The sequence below is a fragment of the Chlamydotis macqueenii genome, chromosome 8 (genome assembly GCF_036417535.1).
Source record: "Chlamydotis macqueenii isolate bChlMac1 chromosome 8, bChlMac1.mat, whole genome shotgun sequence".
NCBI lineage: Eukaryota > Metazoa > Chordata > Aves > Otidiformes > Otididae > Chlamydotis > Chlamydotis macqueenii.
The window spans coordinates 32028177-32046642 of record NC_141563.1 but is presented as its reverse complement, the minus strand read 5'-3'; the positions used below and the strand labels follow the sequence as shown (position 1 = coordinate 32046642).

The following is an 18466-nucleotide window of genomic DNA, read 5'->3' as shown; positions in this document are numbered from 1 at the left end:
CACGATAAGTGCTTACACCTGCTCCTCTTATCCTGTACAGAATTAGGGAAGGACTCCAAAATTTGCTAGGAGAATGAACCCGCCTGTGCATCACAGCAGGATGTAGTCAGAGACGGTGTTTAGTAGGTCACTTGTGCGTATATGCTGCTGTGACAGCAAATGCAGGCCAGGCATGCTGTGCCAGCTGTGGCTCAACAGCTCACCATCTGTAGAAGGATCACTGAGCTGATATTGAAGTTTCATGCACATTCACTCTTTTAGCCTGCGTCAAATGCTCCTGCTCTGCCTGGCAGAATTTCTGAAGCAGAAGATGCTCTGGGAAGTGTCCTTCCTCAGGGCAGACAGTATTTAGCTCTTAATTTTTATGTAACCAGAAACCATATGTCTCAGCTTCTGTTTTACAATCATACCCTTGTTTTAGACCTAAATTTACCTATGTTCCACACCAGCCTCACTCACTGTTATTCACTATATTTAATTTCTTCTTATTATGTGAAATTATTTTTGACAAGAATGCTGAATTGCTCCACTGAGGTTAGAGACAATGTTGCTTGTACTAGAGAAATGAATCCCAGATCACTTCAAGTTTCCCACACTATTATTTTGTGTCCTGTACCTTGTAAGCAATCTGAAAGTAATGCTGGAAATTTAGAAGTATTTTATCTGCTTAGCTCTCTTAATTGAATAAACACAACAGGATTTATAGGTGGGCAGCACAAGGAGAGACTGACAGGCTGCAACAACCTGGCATTAATTTTGTAATATGTTTGGGCAAGTGCAAGTGTCTGGATTTGTGCTAGACTGAAGCTCCCACCCCAGCTAGCATTCCTCAGTGCTCAGTTTTGGTGGGCCAGAGACCCACAGGAGGGCTGCCTCGAGGCAGCCAGGCTGGCTGGCAGTGGTGAGGATCCCACCCGCCCTCTTCAACCCAGTTCCATGGTAAAAAGTCAAATTCCCCACTACCAGTCTCACTTCAGTGTCTTGTTCTGAAACATTCCCAGGAGAACCCTGCCAAACATCCAGCTCATGGCTGGAAATATCAGTGTTCAGCAAAACATACCCCTAAACCAAGAATTTCTCAAGCGTTTCTAGAGAGGCCTGACTAAACAAACACTTCCAGTCATCCCCCAGCTCTAGGTGACAGTTTGATACTTTCTTCTCATTATTTGTTTTTACTTCATTAAAGTTCTCATCCATGAATTGCTCTCTTGAATATTTTTAATTAACAAAACTAAATTTTGGCTAATACTGGATTTTTTCAATCCAAGTAAACCAGCTTAAAATAAAAAAATAAGCCGAAGCTCTGGCAAACACATTCAGGTCAGCCCTTCACTAGATAAATTGTGTGCTTTGGTAAGGCTAGTCTCAAAGACTGGATCGCACTGCATAATATATTAAAAAGTACTGGGAGAATTCCAGCATCCAGTATTAAGTGGGTAGTTGTAATTCCTGCAGGATAAAGAATGATAAAGAAACAAAATGCTTTAATCCTCCACAAATTTGTCTAACATTTAATCTAGCTACTAACCATATGATATTTCCTTTGTCGAGCAGTCTTAATTTGTTCTTAATTTTCCTAATTAGGACTATAAAACTAAGGGAGAAAGTGGAAATCATCAGCAATTAAATTAATATTTCTTTGTAAAGCTATGGCTTGTGCATGACATTCATATTCAGAGCTGTGCAAGAATTCTCAGTGTGGATCTGTGCTCTCAGAATATTTCACATCCACACAGAGCACAATCTTCACACTAACACTGCACTCCGGTAGCAACTTTCATCTGATCATCTCAAATCACAAAAAAAAAGACAATTTAATATTAATGAAACCTTTAACAATCTTGAAGCAGAATTTCCTTATGAGGCATAATAAGGTAGTAACTGTCTTTTCCTTCCAGTGCTTCCCCCTCCTATAAACATCCTCTCCATCTTTCCCAGGTCCAGCTCTATCCAGCTGTTTTTCGGTTACTCCCCGGTGTCAGCCAAGCCCCCGGGGAGGTTGTGTCTGCATCTGATGGATAGGGAAGTGATGCACAGCCAGCTGTTGTCTGTGTCTTGCTTTGGCTACAGAGTCGACACTTGAACCAGATAATGATCAGCTTTATGGACTATTTACAGAGAACTTGGTGCTTTGTGCTGCTGCTACCAGGGTGCAAGCTCTGGTGATAGCAGCACAGTGCTCAGCACTGCTTACAAAGGCGTAGTGAGTGTTCAGTGCTACCCACATCACTACACAGCGTCTTAAGCTAAATCATTCCAACTAAATGAAAGCGTGTATCAACAGGACTGTATTAACTTAACTAAACCTTGGTAATTTATGATAATTTCCTTAAATGGAAAGATGGGCTAGAAGATCTTTAAAGGTCCCTTCCAACCCAAACCATTCTATGATTCCATACGGCCAAAGCTGCTGTCCTCTGCTATCACGTCCCCGTAGTGCACAGCCATCATCATACCCGGGGCTCTGAAGCAGGACCGGTAAAACAGAAGGCGATGGTGCAGTGTACAGCACAGCTCGTGTACGCTGTTATCCCACAGGAATGCCAGACAGCAGATCAGGATGCAAGGGGTGGGCAAACTGAGGTGAGGAAAGGCTGGAACAGTTAAAGAAGAGTAACTAAAGTGCTGCACATCAGCCTCACACTTTGCCTGGCAGGAACTTGTCTGTGCAACACTAGCTTGCCCTTAAGCGACAGCCTTACCAAAATGACCAGTGATGCCCTTACGTGGCTTGTCTGTCTCACACAGAAGGCCAAAAAAACCCCCTCATTTTCAATCTTCTGTTTCAATCATTAGACAGTACTACTACTCTTTAATTAAAAATTCTTCTCCCTCTGCTTTGCCCTGAAAATGATAATTAATTATCTCTTTGTAGCACTTGCTCTCAGTGCCTGATGCTGCTAAAACAGATTCTACCTCATAATTTTAAGTGTGACTATAATGTCACATTATAATCACTTAAAATTGCAATAAAACTGTTTTTTCTAAGCCAGTGCTGCACAGCATGCTCTTGCTGCATCTCCATCAGCAGCAAGCATGTACTGCTGTTGCTCCAAAGAGGAAAGCAGGTCTGGAAAATGTCTCACTTCAGCATGCACTTAACTGTATATATACATAGCAATTCTCTTTGGAATGAGAATGGGCTTTTTACACGTCCTTTGGTATTGTTGTCTTAGGGCTTGAGCTGGAATTTAAATAAAAAAGGCTTTTTGTTAGAGAATTCAGGAGTTTCTCCTTGCATAAATTTGTGTATATGAAAGCATATACTTGTGTCATAGGCTGTCTTCTGCCCATAGGTGCAGAACTTTGGGCTGAAAATAAATCACTTCTGAAAATGATCCTATTAGAATCATCACATAAATCTTGATTCCCAAATGCTGCACGGAAATATATGACTTTTTAGCTTTTTTTTCTCAATTACACTATGATTCCTCTTTGAAGCCTGTAGAGGGTGTGCTCTCCATTTCAAATTAAGATTCAATGTCTTTCTGCAAAGTAGTAGTCCAGCTCAAACTGAAGTTATAAATTAGCTCCAGATATTCTTGGGTGAAATGTTACGGACTGAGATACACAGAAAGTCAGAAAAGATTACAAGAGTCCCTTTTGAAATTAAAAATCTATCGATCTCACTGCAGATCTCACAGTGTATGGTCATTGTCTTCCTCTGTAGCTCAGCTGTGAGTCAGGAAGCTGTTGGCCTCACTTCAGACTCCCGTTTTGAAATCTCAGAACCATATTAAAATAAAATTTAGCAGAGACTGTACAGCTCTAATCTCAATTAGTTTAATCAGGAATGAGATCCTCTTTTTGAAAAGCAAACTGTTCTTGACCAAACCACTGCAAAGTCTACATCATTTACAAGTTTAGTGATGAAAGTGTATCAGGAGGTTCTACAGTTTATTAATTATCTCACAGGAGTACTCAGAAGTCCCAAACTAGATTCCAGCACCCAGAGGTCTCAGGAATACATCCCTGAACACTGACTCTGTCTTGAACAGCTCATGATAGGCAAGACAAAATATGCAATAAAGGAATATTCTTCTCCCCAGTTAGCAGATGGGGAAGGGAATAATAGCAACTATGTTGCCCCAATTACAACATGAAGACTGTGGCAGAGCCAGAAACCTAAACTAGAGGTCCTGGGTCTCGCTCCAGGTATTTATAAGCAAGTGCCAAAACTTTAATTCTGAGGAACTGTCTCTCTGTCAAGCCTTGCTCAGCCAGGTACAGCCGTACGGCATGAGTGGGGTCTTCTGCACCCATCCAGCCCTTGCTCTCTAGGAGGGTAAATAATTAATTTATCCTGGGAGACCCAAGACACAGTAAAAAGAAGTTGTTTTCAGCTCCATAAAAAATATCCTTTTATTTGTTCATTTTTAGGAACATGTTTCCAGCCAATCTTGTTGAGGCCACATTCAAGCAGGTAAGTGGCTGTATTCCTTTCACCACTGATGAAAAAGATGAGCCAGCATCACATAAAACATGTATCTTTGTAAAACACAATCGAGATACAGACGTTTCATTTTACTTCAGATACTGTTGGTACCTTTAGTATTTAGGAATTAATGAGTCCCCTTTCATTAGCCTCAGCAGCCTTGGTATCTGAAGGCAAAACAAACAAGCATAAAATGCACTGCATGACTGAAGAATAGACGTGCACAGCAATGTCAGCTCCACCTCCACCTGACGCCAGATCTCTGAGCACCCTGAGGAAGGCACTGTAGGGAAGCAGAACAATTTATGCCAGTATGCCTAGAGCATGGTTTCTCTTAACATGGGACTGCAGTCATAGAGTAGCTGGAATCTACAAGGAATGTCCAATTAAAGCAACAAAATAATGTATTTAGGAAGAATCTAATTACTCAGATTGGAATTTGGCCAGAAAACCTCATCTAAAAGTTCTGAGTGAGCAAGAGGTATGGCTATATTTATTTCATAAGAACCTTACCTCTGCAGAAGACAAAGAGAAGGACACTCTGAACCTCTAGGGAGTCATTCCTAATTATGTCTTACAGGAAAGTAGCTCTATCAGGAGACCCTGTGTTTGCTGCACGAGGGTCTGATTATAGCAAACTGGTTTTGTCATGCTTTTCTGAAAATTCAACTGTTTTCCCAGATTTTAGCAGCATAACATGCAGCCTTGTTTAAAAGAGCACTTAGGAGATCACATTAAACTATTAATTCCTGCTGGGATATTATAATAAAAGATATTTTGTTTTCTTTCAGTATCGCACCAAGAGTATTCCCATAATTAAATCCAACAAAGCATCATCTGAAAGCACTACTCGTCACATTATAATATATGGAGTCCAGGATGAGAATGGATCCAATGTCCAGAATTTTGCCTTGGATATTACTCCCCCTCCTGAAGTAATCTACAAGTCAGAACCAGGCACTAGTGACGGCATGAATGTGCTGGGGATCGTTATCTTCTCTGCCACAATGGGTAGGTTTCAGACATATTTGGTTTGCAATAATCCAAGTATCCATTTAAGAGAAAAAGATAGGGGTTGGGTTGTTTGGTTTCTTGACTGACCTTTTGAAACTGCTTCTATCTAAACTTGAAAAAGGCAAGAGCTGTTCTCCCAGCCTTTACACTCTTACCACTTACATTCTTTCTGATTTAATGTTTTCTGGATTATTTGGAGATTTTATCTATGAATCATTTTTTCCTGATTGTAAGAAACATAAATACAGTGTGCTCAGAGGAGGTGGGAATTACTATAGCAGTTCAGACTCATGGCCCCTCTGCCAATATTCTGTTTCGCTCTCTGGACAATAGCAAAAATCCCAGACAAAGTTTCAAGAAATTCTGAAATAAACAACTCCATAGCAGACTTTCTTTCCAAAGCCCAAGAAGTTAGTACACATCTAATGCCCAGAGCTCCAGGTGTTGTATTACAGGAACAAACAACTTCCCACACTGCTCTTGGTGCGGGGGCATCAGGCTGAGACACTCCCTGCTCTCATGGCTGGACGTTTCACCCCTGCAGCTGACTGTCCAAGAAAAACCTGCTCCCAGACTGACTCACCAGGCAGAAAATTACTTTAGCCCTGGAACCTGCCCTGTCTTAGTCACACTTTACCACATTATTAGTGTAGAATATAATTGTCACTTATCTATGGAAAAACCCAAATCAGACAACGAGCCACAGTGATATCTTGAATATGTGAGCTACACAGGTATATTGTTTTATCAGTTTTAAATCTCGGATTTTCTTTTTGACTGAAACTTTTGGACTTTATTTTTGCTATCCTGCAATGCTGATAGTTATATACCATCTAGTAGCTTATTCATGGTGGACTCTCAGAGCTTCTGTCTGGCTAGTTTATTCAGTTTCATTTGCTGGAGGAACTCACTGGTGCAGTGTGTGTTATATTATATTTGTGGATTTGGAAGTGGGAATTCAGACAAACATGCCCTAGTTAATCATGAAGTTCTGATGATTATTACAAGAAAATGCTGATCAAATTTTCCTTATCTAAATTTGTTCTTGGAAGTTAATCCAGTCAGCAGAAGTAGTTCCATAAAATATCTTTGACTGTATTTATTATGTTATGGTTCATACAGCACAAGGGTCAAAAATCACGTCTGGAATTAGCAGATGTCTCTCTTTTTTGCTTTTGTCAGTGGGTGGTATTCCACATGCAACACTGCTAGAAATTGGCTGTTCCCCAGTTTGTAGTATAATCACTTCCCAAAGTACAATGTCCCAGCAAACAGTAGTATTCCAGCCAAAAAGTATTGGATATGAGTGAATTAATTACATGTGCTTATTAGGATCAAGAACAATTTTATACTTCTGAGCACAGAAAATCCTTCATTGTCTTCCCAGAACTGAATGTATTACTTTTACCATTTCCCTAACTCATGCCGGCCTGAGGCTCAAGAGATGGAGGCTGAGAGTTGGTTTCTTCCTGGCCGCCGCACAGAAAACATGCTGCCGGTACTGCCATGTACAGCACAGCCCCGGCTGCTGGGCCGGCTCTGACCATCATTAGCTGTGAACAAACCTGAGACACTAAACCCGCAAAACTTCTCATCTACCAGTGACTATTTCAGACTGTCATTTTGAACAAAAGATGCAGCCAAGCATTTATCACTGTCTTCAGCTTTCTGCATCCCCCCCAAAATGGAAGCAATCAAACAGAAGACATGCAGCTTGAATCTCTATGAAAGAAGAGCATCCTTCCAAAGTTTTTATTTATTGCAAAAGAAGGTATACAAGCCCTTGTATATTGTAACAGTTTCGCTCACTTTGGCTGAGTCTTTTTGCAGAAAGATCTTTTTACACCACTTTGTCATAGAAAAACAGCATTAGGGTGGGTATGAGTCCTTATTTCAGCTTCTTTAAGGTCCTTGAACAGCATAAAGGGACAATAATTTAGACTTGAGCTAACTCTCTTTTCCTGAAGCAGGAGGTGAATTGCTTAGTAATCTCAGTCCAGGAATAAATCCTGTCCATGGATGACTGGACTTCTTCACCAGCCATGCATTCAAATGGGCAACATTTCACAGGCAGAGTGTGGGGTCAAGACACACATAAGGCCTTGATGCTGAGCTCGGCTGTGACAAGCTATGCTACCTCTTCTCACACAGTGTGCAGGAGTTTCTGTTAGAGATTATGACAGTGGCTAAGTGCTGAGACATCTGATCTTTTTTTTTCTTGGAGGAGCACACATTATTTATTAATTACAAGGAAAATGTTTACACTGAAATGGTACATTAAGGCTGCAGACAGAAGGTCCCAGTCCTGCCCACTCCCTTGGCTGTCCCCACCAATAGCCACATGCTTAGCTAGGACAGTGTTTTAAAGAGCAAATTTCAGTTATTCTTGTAGAATGAAAAATATGGCATTTCTTGTTTTTGGCATTACACAGAATTAGAAGATAAGACTCTTGTAAAACTGGCACCGGCCAGGCTAGAAGAGCTGAAGTATACCAAATGTCCTATTACCAAAGATGAGCAACATGCTTAATAAAAAGAGTGTTGTTTTCTGACCTAGAAGTTATAGCTTAGATGAATATTAACAGGCTTATAAACTCATATATTGATTGCACTGTTATTGTGAAATCCCTGGATAAGACAGCTGCAATCCTCCCTCCCTGCCTCAGGAGGGGATCGCCCTGGAAGCAGTGCTGCCTGAGACGTGGCTCGCAAGCACAGATGTGGGCTCTGAGGGACAGAGCCCAGGCTCCTGTTCAAAGCAAGGGCACTGCATATCCAAAGCAAGTGGCAGCACACACCCCACTTCCCACTTTGTGGAGAAGCCCCTGTTTCCCCAGAAACTCCCTTCAAAGGCAGTCTCACTTGCTGCAGCTAGCTTTTGAAGTGCTTCCTGGAGCAATTAGCTTGAGCACTTATAATCCTTTCAGGGAGTGATGTCAGAAGATTAATACAGTAGGAAAATTATGTCTATTTATATGCATTATTGGAAACTAACACTGTCGGGAGAATATGTGGTTAGATGACACATCCCAGAGCTGTATTCCCATCCTTTCTGAGCACTGGGTGCAAATAAAGGGGTTTTCTTTGCTTTCTTCTTTGCTGGTTAGTCTGTATCGCAATTTGGCTTTTCTTCCCAGGAGTTTGCATTTCCTTACCTCCTCCAAGTTTGCAAAGCCTGACTGATGATGAAAGTTGGTTGTTAGCATGTAGACAGATATCTAGTAAAAATAGATGGTGACCCCCGATATTAACTCCCCGTTACCAGAACAAACCTCAGTACTGGCTTTGCCTCAGGCATGTCACAGGGGTGCTGCCCAGTTGTGTGCAGTGCACAGCAGTAAGGCAGACTGCAGGCAGAGGCAGTTCACCTCACTAGAAAAGTGTTTTTCAGTTTCTCTTCCATGGATACCTCACAGCAAGTAAGTCCCTCCCTGGGCTGTATGAAAGACAGTTAAGGAAATAGGGTTGCTACTAGGGCGGGTAAATCTACAGCACAAAAGTCTATACCTCCACAGGGAAACTTTCAGGGAACTGCAAATGAAAAAACACTGAGCTGGGGGGAAGAGTCCTGTATGGACCCAAAGCACAGGGCTGTGGCCTGGCTCCCCCACGCTCTCGTGTTTGTGTAAGGTGGGATTTTCAGATCCCATCTCTCTCTTTACAGCACGAAGATCTGTGTTCATCCAGTCTTCTCCCAGTTAGCTCACTTTGAATTACAGCAGGGAGGGAAAGCACTGGGTCTTTGCATTAAGGCACCTGAGAAATTGAACCTGAATGCCTTTGTTTGCAGGTATAATGTTGGGAAGAATGGGGAACAGTGGCGTTCCTTTGGTCAGCTTTTGCCAGTGTTTAAATGAATCTGTCATGAAGATTGTGGCAGTTGCTGTTTGGTAAGTAACTGTTTTTGTAAGAATTTTTTTTTTAAGAGTAAGAAAGTTTCAACAGAGGAGCACAGAAATATCATAAATTTATTTCCAGGGACATAAATGAGGGTGAACAATTGTTAGCTTTGCAGGGCCTCAGCATTTGAAGGAAGATGCATACACACACTTCCTGTCCCTGGCCTGTACTGTCATTTTGACAGAGGCACCCTATATGTTACTCCCAAATAACGAAACATGGTATGGCTGGGTGGATGTGTGCTGTATGCACTAGGGGCACTGCCAATCCTTGGACATGCCAAGGGGTATTATAATACATCCAGCTCACAGAAGGGAGAAGCACAATGAGATATTCAAGCTGGTACTTCCATCCCTTGCAACACTGCTCCACTAGAAATACTAGTCTGGCTTCAGCTCGCTCAGGAGAGGGCTGGGCGCCTGCGCTGACGTGACTGTACTGTTGTTAGCGTGGGTGCTGCTAGCTTGGCTATCGCTGCATTGAACAGCACAGTGGAGATGAGGTACCCAGAGCACTTGGCACTTGGGATGTCTCCAGTCAGCAGAATAGCCCTCAATGAACCATCCTAGGCCATGTAACTTAGGAAAAACTTTCAGAATAATCCTAAAATACACTGAGAGACAGCTAGACCTGCCAACCCACCTGCCCGAAAGATCAGACAAACAGTAGGTCACTCCCAACAACAAAAACTACCAGCTTAGCATCTTTCCCACCCTTTAGAAGGTCCCCCAATGTGGTTCAGCCCAATGTAGGGGAGATCTCACTACCAGCACTCAGCCTTTGTTTCCAGCTACCTGGTCCAGTATGACTGAGCTGGGTCAGGGAATGATCGCTTGGTTAGATAGGTACAAAGGGGTTGTCATTTCTGGAAGGATGAGGGCGAGGTGGCAAGTCTCTGGAGATGGCACAGCTGCAAGTGGAAGACTGTTGGATGTCCCTAGATAACTTTTTTTTTAATCTTACATTCTTTCAGCACCCATGGTCTTGTGTTTAGCCATGCACAGAAGCACAACAGTTTTGATAAAGCACCTGTCCCACATCCAATCCATAGGGGGTTCAGAAACTAACTATTCTTCTGCCTATCTGTCTGCCCTGAATCAAACTCCCAGACAGTCCAAGAACACATCTGATGCATCTTGGTGTTTCTCCTATGTCTTCCAAAGGCAACATAAACATTGACTTAACAGCTTCCAACTAAAATCCATGAACAGTTACATGAGCACAAACACATGAGCAGAGCTTAGGATTCATTCCCTCTCTCCAGTAAATGGCCAGCCTTAAGCTAAAAAGTCAGAGCTGCCTTCTGAACCAAAACATTTTAAAGTAAATCCTGACCAGCACCATCACCTCAGCTGTGCTGAGGAGTACCCCACATAAATGCTTGTTAGCCCAGTGCTTCAGGCATGCTCCTCAAGTGTGAGAGAGGGACTCAGTCTGATAAAGAGCAGAAACCAGTTGTGCTGCCTCCAGACAGGGTGCTTTTACTGCACTGCTACTGGAAGTACAAGGCTTTTCCATCTCATACTGTTTGATGTAGGTGAGCTGTCTCCTAACATTGACTGTCCTTCTTTTCACTCAGGTATTTTCCATTTGGAATTGTGTTCCTAATCGCTGGTAAAATCTTAGAAATGGATGACCCTTCCGCCATTGGAAAGAAATTGGGTTTCTATGCCATTACGGTGGTTTGTGGCCTGGTGGTACATGGGCTGTTCATTTTGCCAATGATGTACTTCTTTATCACCAAGAAGAATCCCATTGTCTTCATCAGAGGAATTCTTCAAGCCTTGCTCATTGCTCTGGCCACATCCTCCAGGTATTTTACAGTTTCTAGACTAATAATGTTTGTCACATTGTTTTCTCTCAGTTTAAAAAATACTGGACAAAAATGTTCTTTTTCTTAGAGAACTAGAAAGGAAATAAGGGTGTTTTTCCATAAAAACAACACTGTCCTTCTACAAAGTTAATATATATAATGCACACACAGTTTTTCCAGACTTAATTTTTTTGTATTAGTGGGGAACCTCCTAGTTCAGTCATATGGAAACGTTTTACCCTTTCTACTCATCTTGGTCTTTGTTTCTTGGTACATTAAGAAAAGACTGTGGTTGCAAACTATTGTGCAGCACTGGGAAAGTATTTAGCTGTTCTGCTCAAGGAATAATATTTTTTGCATCCTTTTTAGGGAGGATGTACAATGAGTTTTAACCATAGCTGAACAAAGGTACAGTGAAAATGGGAAACAGCTTGTGAACTGGTTATGAAAATGACTCCCAACCCGGAAAAACCGGTGCATGAGAAGTGCTTGAAAGGGCTGGAATTGACTTGCATGGAGTGGAGACAAGAACGACAACTAAAATAACATTTCCGTGCAGCTGATACCTTGAAAGCACAGTTTCATGGCATCTGTGGCTGGAGGCTTGTTACTCTGAAGTAACAAAAGCAGCTATACCTACCACTTTTTTATGCAGTAATAAAAGCCACAGTACAAGCGGAAAAAGCCAGGTAAATAGGTCTCTTTAGCACGTCTTACATATTTATTATTTCTACTGTCAGATGTAAAGGAAGAGGGCTAAAGAAAGGAAAAGATACGTTTCTTTTATCTTATTTTTGCTTTTGGATTTTTAAAGTTATTATTGTTATTTTACAGAGAGACTGGAAAATACTAAATTCTTATCCAGATTTTGAAATTATGACAGCTAATGACAAACACCTACCTTCATCTACCTAACTTAGACTTCAAATGACTAATTAGTACAAAATCAATAATAGATTGGATCATCTATTGATAAAGAAACAAAATAAAAAATCAAAGGGTTTTCTTAACCCCAAAATATTTATTCTAATTAACAATAATGAGTAAGGAGTACTTCTTCTAGTTATACTTAAATACTCATTCCTTCTTCCGTCTTACAATGATTTCTATAATAGGCTGAGCTGTGATACCTAATATATCCTTCCAGGCAGTAGCATTGTACCAGCTTCTTATCCCTTTGCCTCTAATCTGACTTTTCTCCGTTACTTCCCAAGCTCCTTCAGGAAGAATTCTTGTAATCTCTCCTACAACGGAGTGACCTAGAATTCTAGTGCATTTGTAATGGAAGGAAGGAAAAGGCAGGAATGACATATCAATAAAAAGTTCTGGGAAAGCAATCAAATAAATATAGGTTTAAATAACTTCTTTTTAATAGTCTAATAAGGGTCATTATGTAATCAGTACATATGGCTTCGCACAGGGCATCATCACTGATAAATAATTATGTGAGTTTTGCATAAATCTGGAAGTCTTCTGCAAATTGTCTGAATAAATAAATACCTGGAGAAGTAACAATGTAACTTCCCTGAACTCAGGTTAGTTGATGTCATTCGTTTTTGCTATAATCTTCTGCAAAACATATTTTTGTTACAAAACATTACTTTGCAATGTGCTTACTACTTGGTTGGGACAGGAGTAAGCAGAGCAGAGGGAATGCATCGGAATTAAAAGAAAGGAGAGGAGGGAATTGTTATTTCAGTACAATTGGAAGGTATTGGCTTTCCACTATGTTTCATTTTACAAGGTGTTTTCATATATAGCAGTTTGCTCCAAAATGGCCTATAAAGAGCAACATACTGTGAAATACAAAGTCAAGGAAAAAATATGTGCTGGGTGGTGTTTTAAACTCTAATTAGGCTTAAATAATTAAGGCAATTTTTTTTTTTTATTAGAACATTAAAAGTTTGTAGCTTGAGATGTCGTCACATCCTCAGATTCAAGAAAGATGTTAATTTTACACTCAAAGATGTAAGTGTTGGACAAGGCTCGTCAGGCTCACATTTGACACACTTGACTATCTGCCCTGCTCCTCTAAGAATTCTATTTCTGAAGAACTATTGCTGACAACTCAGGTTTTTTAATCTTTGTCATTCTGTTCTCTTTTTCTAGAAAAATATTTTTTTTTCTTTAAAATCTAATCTGATTTTTTTCTCTTTTTAGGAAAAAAAAAGAGAAAATTTTGTTCCTCATTTTACCTTTAGCATCTATAGAAAAGTTTATCCTTTTCTCTTATGTTAATAAGCAACAAAAATAACCAACTTGTTCACCAGTATAGATCTCTTTATCAGAGGAGTTTTAATACAGACTTAAAATATCAGCACATATTCCACCATTTTCAAAAATACATTAGTTTTCTTAATTTTCCCTGGTTTGCATCAGCATTGCATTTTGATTTTATGACCAATTTACTAGTCCTTTACTGGTTTGGAAACTTTCAAGGCTTGTGCTTGTTTCTTCACTGGATCTCATCTCCTTACTCTGTCTCTAGCTCTGAGAGCATCCAACCACTTTACAATCACAAGGGCTCTCTTTGGAGTTCCTAATATATGCAGGTCCAGGTTGCTTGTGGCGTGTTTCGAGGTGAAACGTTCCAATGCCAATATCATCAATGACAGTAATAAAACAAAAAGTGAGACATGATATGTAGTAACCCAAATACACAGCCAGATCTACAAAGGTATGCAGGGGGTTTGATTCCCCTGTTTTACACGAGTGCCTACGTTATATTACTACTTGGAGAAAGTCCAACAATGGTTGGCTTGATAATTTTTAGATCAGGTTTGTTGTTGTTTTTTTTCTCTCAATTACTTGTAGAAGCATAAGGAAAGAACATGCATGTTCTCTAGAAAATGTGAGCTAGCTCTTTTAGAAGATCTGCATATTACAGTGATCGTCATTGCAAAGCTTAACTTTCAGGCAACTTTCAACCACGTAGGATGCCTACGGTTCATCTAGGAACTCAGCTCCCATGGGGAGAGGTGGGTTTCCAGGAAAAGAGCCCCAAAAGCCAGCATGATAAGGAGAGCTAGGCAGGCATCAGGCATAGCCATAAAGCAAAAATCTCAGCCTATGGAACTGGTGAGAGAGAGATGTGTCTCTGCTGAGTCTCTCCAAGGTAAACCAATTCTCACTCGAGGTTTTCTCCAGCCCCATCTCCTTACTCCAAGCTGATGTGAGAGTGTCTGCTGACAGTGGGGAATACACAGGGAATTCAGCTTTCCCTTAAACCTGCGCTGACTTTGACTCTGCTGGGCTCTGACTCCCAGGAGAGAGCCGCTCTGCTGAGGATACTGAGTACTTTGAGACAGCACTCTGTCCTCTTCCACTGTTCAAGGAATAATTACATATTTTTTTTGGCCCAGAGAGGATGTAGTTCAGGAACAGAGCTCTGGCACCAGCTGGCAGCTCAGCCTGTCAAGAATCACCAGCAGGACTTGCTACCAGAAGAGATACAGTATCTTTATTGTCAGAAGCAAAGGTACCGCCAAGGTTAAGGTGAGAGTCCTGAGGAAAGGCTCTAACCTTATGGATTTGCAGCTTGGACACGTCTGATGGATTTAGCTCTGTTTGCTCCTTCTTATCCATGTATATATTTTGCAAATCCAACACAGGCCCAACATGGTTTTTAATGTTTTTCTGCTCAAATAGTAGTGCCTTGTCTAGAGATAGCTGAACTTTTCACCTTTGTTACACCGAAAAGAATGGATGCTGCACATAACTGAGCTGTTGCCAACAGAACATTCACAAATACTTGGGGCTGGACAGGAGAGCTGCTTCTCCTGACAGTCAACACATCTGTATTTGGTTAAATAACACTTGCCACAGGGGCATTATATAACACTCATAATGTGGGTATTGGATTTTCAGATCATCTTAGAGGAGAACAAAGAGTTGATTTTAAGCATACTGATGTGTTTCTTGCAGATGTTTCTATGTCAGCTCATGTCTACATCTAAAGATAAAAAGAAGACCACGGATCAGTGTCTTGATATTCATTCCATCTAATCTGCACCTGTGGAAAGCTTTCTTTTTAAGCTAAAATTCAAACTACAGGAATCAAAAGCAATAGCATGCACAAAACCCAAGAATCTAACATAAGAGAACCTGAAAGCCACTAAACAGCTGTCAGGGCAATGACTGTATTGAGTCTGAACATAATTTCAACTCGTTTCCTTTTAGCAAGTGGTTCTACATCCCATTCTCAATCCCCTTATATTTCTCCAGAAATCCCAATCACAGCAATATTTTGATTTGCACAGACATTACTGGAGAAGAGGCAGGGACAGAGAAGATGTTTGCTGCATCCTTTAGGACACAACGAGCTTGATCCCTACGACTTGCAGCAAGACCCTGGATCAGTCTCCTGGCTGGCCAGCCCCTGAAGCCAAACCCTGGCCCTAGTGCAGGCTGGCTTTGGCAACAGCACCCATAGCGATGTACACAGCTCCTTTTCTCCACATCAGTAAGGTGTGCACAGCACACGCTGGCATTGCCCACCTCGCCCTGCTCTATGGCGTTCATGCCGCAGAGCTGTGGATTTCTGACTTGCTGCTTTCTTCTCCCCATATCGCCCCTGATCTTGTCACCTCTTATGGTACTGAAAAATCATTATTTGGCCTACAGGCAAAATTCCTCTTGATTTTAGCTTTCCTCGTTCCAATGGCATGAGGGAATTTTATTTTTCTAGGTCATCTTTCCATATCATTAATGAATTAAAACAGCATCTTTGCAGTGGTACATCCCATCAAAAGAAGCAATTTTCATCTTCTCTGAAGACAAACGATAAAACCTGAGTTTTTCAAGGGTTTTGCTGCTTATGAAACACTAAGATCTTGGCTATTGCACAGTGTAAATTAAAGGCAGATTTAGCACAAGGGAGATGAGATCAGTTTGTTGATTTTTTGGAGCAAATATCAAAATGCATTTGAATGATAAGATAAACAGAGCAGGCTGAACAGCTGTTCTTCCGCGGTGACTAGCTGTCTTTGTGGCTCACACTAGTAAGAGCTTGGCTTGATCCAGCATTAGCTTATGCTCAGTCTCTGCAGCTGCAGCATTTTATCCCAAAATTGAGATAAGGCTCTAAAAATGTATTTTTAATTGTTAGAGCTAGTGCTGGGAGAAGATACCTCTCCTCTTAGCTGAAATCTTTAGGACAGTTTTTAAAAGACTTAACAGATTAAGATCAACGCTTTATTTTTTCCTCTTAATAAATGTTACATGTCAGGCTTTCATGTTACTGCTCCACTGTTCAACACTAGATAAAGCAGCTTTCAAGAAAACAAACTGTGCCTAATTTAACTGGAAAAACAAACTAAAGTATTTTTTTGAGAATGTTTTTTCTTCAGCCATTGAAATTATATATTAATATAACTCAAAAATGACAGTAGGAATGTTTTTCTTTCTTTGCCACTTGTAAGTCACTAACAGCCAAAGCCTTAAATAAGACACATATTTTCAAATATGTGCCAGATGATATAATATGAGTAAAAATGAACCACCATTGAACAAGACAACTCTCCTGGGATACTCCACATAACTTTTGTCACCTGTATTCAGGAAAAGTTCATTCAGATTGAATTCAGAATTCAGAATCTGTGACCTGGAAATTTGCTTCCTTTCAATATCTTGCACAATGTTTTTCATCATCATTGCACTTACATTCTGCGCATTTTCTTTTTTATTATAATATTTAATAAACAACAAAACAAACATCTAGTTATGTGCCCTAGAAATTTTACTTGTAACAGCACAAAATTAAAATGAAAGAAACACTTGACTCTCTGTGAGATAATGCACAAGTTTAAAAGTTGAATTATTGCAAAAACAGCGTCATATGTGCCCTTTACAACAGGGGAAATAGATGCAGATTTTGCTGGTTGTGCCATTGGTATTACGGGACTGTATTTCACAATCGGTGTCACATCTCAACCAAACTGGAAGATGCCAGTCAGTTAAAATTTGCACGTTTCACAGCTCAGCTCTGCCCTCAGAACAGGAAGGCATTTAGGTTTAAAATTCTGGTATTTCAAAGTGTGGGCAAGGTGGAAAAGGATTTGTAAGATTAACTTTTTCTCCTCTTTTTCCCACTAAGAAATTAGACATGGTTTTGTAACAGAAAAGCCAAATGGCCGAGGAAAGTCTGTCTTTAGAAAGAAAAAACTCTCCATAACTGAAGTAGCTGCAGGGAGGGGAGGCAATGAATAAATACTAAGTTTAGTAATTGCTTCCAGGCCATGCCTATAGGTAAGAATATCTATCTGTGGCCGTCTGCTCTTAGTTACAGAAGAGTTACCCCAGACAGGGGGTTTCAGTTCTACATTATCTGTAAGCCCCAACCTCACCCTTTTATTTTATGAACATTTTATGGTAAACGAGACAGAGAGAATTTCAGTCGTTCACAAATGAATGTGTGAAAAATGACAGGCACGCCCAAGAGAGAAATTATTCTAATGTGTAGTTTGGGGGGTTGTGCTTTGCTTTGTTTGTTTTTCAAGGTAAATATTGATTAAATATTAGAATGAAATGCCAGAATGAAAAAGTTGAATATACTCTAGTTACCAGAGGTAATCAGATTTCTTTTGCTCCCTTGACCTTTCAGTTTATTTGCATACTTAGAGAATTACTTTTGTCCAGATTTTTGTGGCAGTGACTGCCAGTCTGTAGTAAATCATTCACCAATCAGACTTTATAAGGTTATAGAAAACAGATATCGCAATGAAAGCACAGACTTGACTTTTTCCTTTGGCGTTTCTATAGCAGGAAGCTATTTTTCCTTTCCGAACACTGTTACTTTCCTCAAACAACAGCTTGCACAAATACAAAATGACAACTCCTACTCATGGAAACATTTTGCTAATGCATTCCTGCAAACGTGGGGTTATGATTTCAGAGCTTTCAGAATCTTTCCTCGATTTTGTAGCTCAAATATAATGACTGAGAAAGCATTTGTAGCTCAAATGTGGTATCTTCCATTAAGAACAGATAATGGTCGTTATAAGATTTAGATATCAGAGCCACGTTACTGATGTGAGGCTGACAACACACAGCGACTGAGCAATCTGAACTGCCCAAACTAGTGGAAAGACGCCTGTATTTTATGACTTGGAGCACGGAGATCACAAGAGAACAGAACATTAAAGACCTTTGTCATTATACCAATATTTCCCCTATAGCTACTTACCTTTTTAAAGACGTAACTTTGGAATAATTTTGAAGGAGTTTGCTATTTTACATCTATTTAAATAGTCTCAGATACTGAGCAGTACATTAAAATGAGTATCATAATAAGAAAAATATTTTGC

At 40.4% G+C, this 18466-nt stretch overlaps 1 protein-coding gene across 1 annotated transcript in view; it reads left to right on the top strand.

The window, feature by feature from the left end:
* SLC1A7 (solute carrier family 1 member 7) overlaps positions 1 to 18466 on the top strand; it is a 54793-nt gene that overhangs the window by 24629 nt on the left and 11698 nt on the right. The window contains exons 4-7 of the mRNA XM_010124606.2: positions 4381 to 4423; positions 5227 to 5446; positions 9240 to 9339; positions 10929 to 11162. Coding sequence (XP_010122908.2) covers positions 4381 to 4423; positions 5227 to 5446; positions 9240 to 9339; positions 10929 to 11162 — 597 coding nt within the window. The remainder of the gene's footprint in view (positions 1 to 4380; positions 4424 to 5226; positions 5447 to 9239; positions 9340 to 10928; positions 11163 to 18466) is intronic.